General features: G+C 38.6%; 1 protein-coding gene across 1 annotated transcript; it reads left to right on the top strand.

Moving 5' to 3' along the window:
• Positions 1-896: 896 nt before the first annotated feature.
• Positions 897-2,718, top strand: LOC131639762 (protein MAIN-LIKE 1-like). Its single transcript, XM_058910227.1, has 4 exons — positions 897-945; positions 1,056-1,252; positions 1,330-2,007; positions 2,119-2,718. Exons 1-4 carry the CDS (start codon positions 897-899, stop codon positions 2,716-2,718), a joined length of 1,524 nt encoding a protein of 507 aa, XP_058766210.1.
• The last annotated feature ends 267 nt before the right edge of the window (positions 2,719-2,985 follow it).

Raw genomic sequence — 2,985 nt, 5'->3', positions numbered from 1 at the left:
TTTTTTTTTAAAAAAAGGTGACTTCGAATATGCAACTTCGAAGATTTTTTTTTTAAAAAAAAAGGTTACTTCAAGATGCATATCAGAAGTCATTTTAAAAAAAAAAATTATATTCGAAGTTGCACATCTTCATCCATGTCTTCAAGATGCATATCTAAAATATATGAATACCACATAATCATCTATGTAAAAGTACAAAATAACTTAATATTCACACCAATACTTATCAAATTTTCTCTCCATCTCACAACCATTTCCTTGATCATATCATCTTGAAAATATATCTTCATCCTCTTTAACTTTTCTTTATCACTTGAAAACACATTTATGAAATCATATCTTATCTCAATCTTTTTTTCCCAAAATTAACCAAAATCTTTTTTTAATAGGCCAACCCAAAGTCCACTTGACCCGGCCCATAAAAAACATAGGCCCGATGAGCTTGCCCAAAAAAATAGAGTAGTGTGTTTTTAAAGTATTTTACGGTCCGATCCGGTTAAATTGTTGAGTTTATGGGCCGAGCCTATTTTGACATCTCTAAGCGTAGAAAATTATACCCTGTACCCCTACGTTTATCCCAATACCCCTACAAAAAAAAATTCGGACAAATTTACCCCTGTATAAATAGTAAAAATTACAAAATTTTTCACTTTTTCACTCATTTTCACGGTTACACAACGTTTGAGAAGAGGGAATTTTTTTGAGCCAAAACCGGATAACCCAGCCTCGTCAGTTCCGGTTCACATTTCATTTAAAAAGTAAGTTTTTCAAAAAAATTTCTCAGCCGGATAACCCACCTATGGGGTTTCCGGTTCTGTTCGTTTTCTTCCGTTACCAGCCGGATAACCCAATGATGGGGTTTCCGGTTCCTTTTTTCTCAGCCGGATAACCCAACAATGGGGTTTTCGGTTCTTCTTGCCCTCAGCCGGATAACCCACCCTTGGGGTATCCGGTTCCTATTTTTTTTAGTTATTTTTGTTTTTGTTTTTAATATCATATATTATTTTTAATAACATTTTATTTAATTGTTAACTATTTTATTTTTTATTTTTTAGTGGTTCGAAGAAGAGGGGGTGCGATCGACGGAATGCGTCAAAGAGGAAGACAACGTCGAGAGGCTGATGGCGAGGGACAGCAGGGAGCTGCTCCTGAGGTTGGTCCGCATCATCCGGCATTTCCCGGAGGACCTACTGATACATCTTTATTGGTTAGATATCAGAGGCACGTTGTCTGTCATTTATGGTTGGGCGAGGTACGTAAATATTTTCTTAAATGTTTTTTTAAATTACATGTACTTATATATTAACATATATTACAAATTATTTTCAGGAGAGACGACCAAAGCCGACCTTAAAGGTTGCTGCACATGGCAGCAAATTAATAGGATGGGTTCCGACAATGCTCCCAAGGCAGATGGAAAATTGGTTAGTTGCATCTGGCCTGTCATCTTTGCAGCATACTAGTTTGGCCAGGGTAGATACACATCTCTTATCTGCTTTTGTTGAGAGATGGCATCATGAAACATCGTCATTTCATATGTCGTTCGGCGAGATGACCATCACGCTAGACGATGTTTCTTGTCTTCTTCATGTACCGATTAGGGGCCAGCTGGTTGACCCTGATGTTGTTGTCACCGATTATGATGCTATCCATCTAGCTGTTGAGTTGTTTGGTGTTTCGCTGAGTGATGCAACTACAGAGGCTTCTGCTGTAAGGGGTACTTACTATAAATTGGATTGGTTGAAGCAAGTTTTTGAGCAACAAAGAGCTGCGAATAACTTTACAGGCGCTATGAGAGCATACATGATGTTGCTATTAGGTTGTACCATTCTTGCCGACAAGACTTTTACTCTTGTTGAGGCAAAATATCTTCCACTTTTGAGAGATTTGGATACTTGTGGAAGCTATTGCTGGGGGGCAGCTGCACTGGTTACTCTGTACAGATACTTAGGGGATGCCTCATTTTATTCATGCAAGCAGCTTGACGGTTATGCCTCTCTTCTTCAGGTTTAAAATTTTACTTATTATTTAATTATACTTAATATCTAATATTTTAGTTTAATTTAGTTTATTATAATTTAGTTTAATTTATAATAGTAACTTTTACTTTTGTTTCAGTGTTGGATTCATGAGTACTTTCCAACTGTTGGAAAGAGAGGTACTTCTGGGTTATGTGGCATTGATAGTCCGATGGCTAGGGCGATGAAATGGGAATATAGGCAGGGGACGCAAAAAGTGGCTGACATCCGAGCTGTGTTAGATCAGTTGACTCCTCACGATATTGTCTGGCGCCCTTTTGAGGATCATCGGGTGCACCGTCCTTTTGATGATATCTGTTTGTATCGGGGTGGTTTGAAGTGGTTTGGTACTGTAGTTCTATATTTACCTGACAGATGCTTGCGTCAGTTTGGATACAGACAGTACATACCGACTGCTCCTCCTAATGTAGACACACTTGATGTGCATGTTGAGTGGGCTACATATATGCAGAGTGTGTTGCAGGTGACCCGATCCCACGATGATCCCCCAGCTGCTTTTGCCACCATGCCATACGAGACAGATGATGATTATTTGCCGTGGTATTATACGGTGTCACATCCTCGTTTGAGAGCACCACAGGATGATGAGCCGATGGAGGTACCAGTGCCTGTCTATGACGAAGGACCGTCAGACCCGAGATTATCATATATATCTCATGAGCTTCATCATTACTTCTAGGACCTATAATTTCTTTCTCCAAATCCCGACGAACCATTGACCATCCATCTGTGCCATAACCATGCAAAGATGCAATGGCTCTAAACCCACAATTTCCATCATCTCTTACATCAACAATGTCATCAATAAATGGTCTGATGTAATCTGGAAATTGTACAATGTATTTATCAAATTCTCTATTTTTTGAGGTTTGGGATAGTTATGAATATAACCTCTTTGAATATTTTTGAGAACTCAAATGTGCTTGATCAACATACTCATATCCTG

The sequence above is a fragment of the Vicia villosa genome, unplaced genomic scaffold (assembly GCF_029867415.1).
Source record: "Vicia villosa cultivar HV-30 ecotype Madison, WI unplaced genomic scaffold, Vvil1.0 ctg.002761F_1_1, whole genome shotgun sequence".
In the NCBI taxonomy this organism is placed as follows: domain Eukaryota; kingdom Viridiplantae; phylum Streptophyta; class Magnoliopsida; order Fabales; family Fabaceae; genus Vicia; species Vicia villosa.
The sequence above is the reverse complement of the archived record's forward strand: the minus strand, read 5'-3'. Positions and strand labels throughout refer to the sequence as shown.

Bases quoted from the DNA above. Each gene is read 5' to 3' on its own strand.
- LOC131639762 (XM_058910227.1), top strand. From the start codon at position 897: ATGGGGTTTTCGGTTCTTCTTGCCCTCAGCCGGATAACCCACCCTTGG. The intron at 1,253-1,329 runs GTACGTAAATAT...AATTATTTTCAG, and splicing joins GTCATTTATGGTTGGGCGAG to GAGAGACGACCAAAGCCGAC. The intron at 2,008-2,118 runs GTTTAAAATTTT...CTTTTGTTTCAG, and splicing joins GTTATGCCTCTCTTCTTCAG to TGTTGGATTCATGAGTACTT.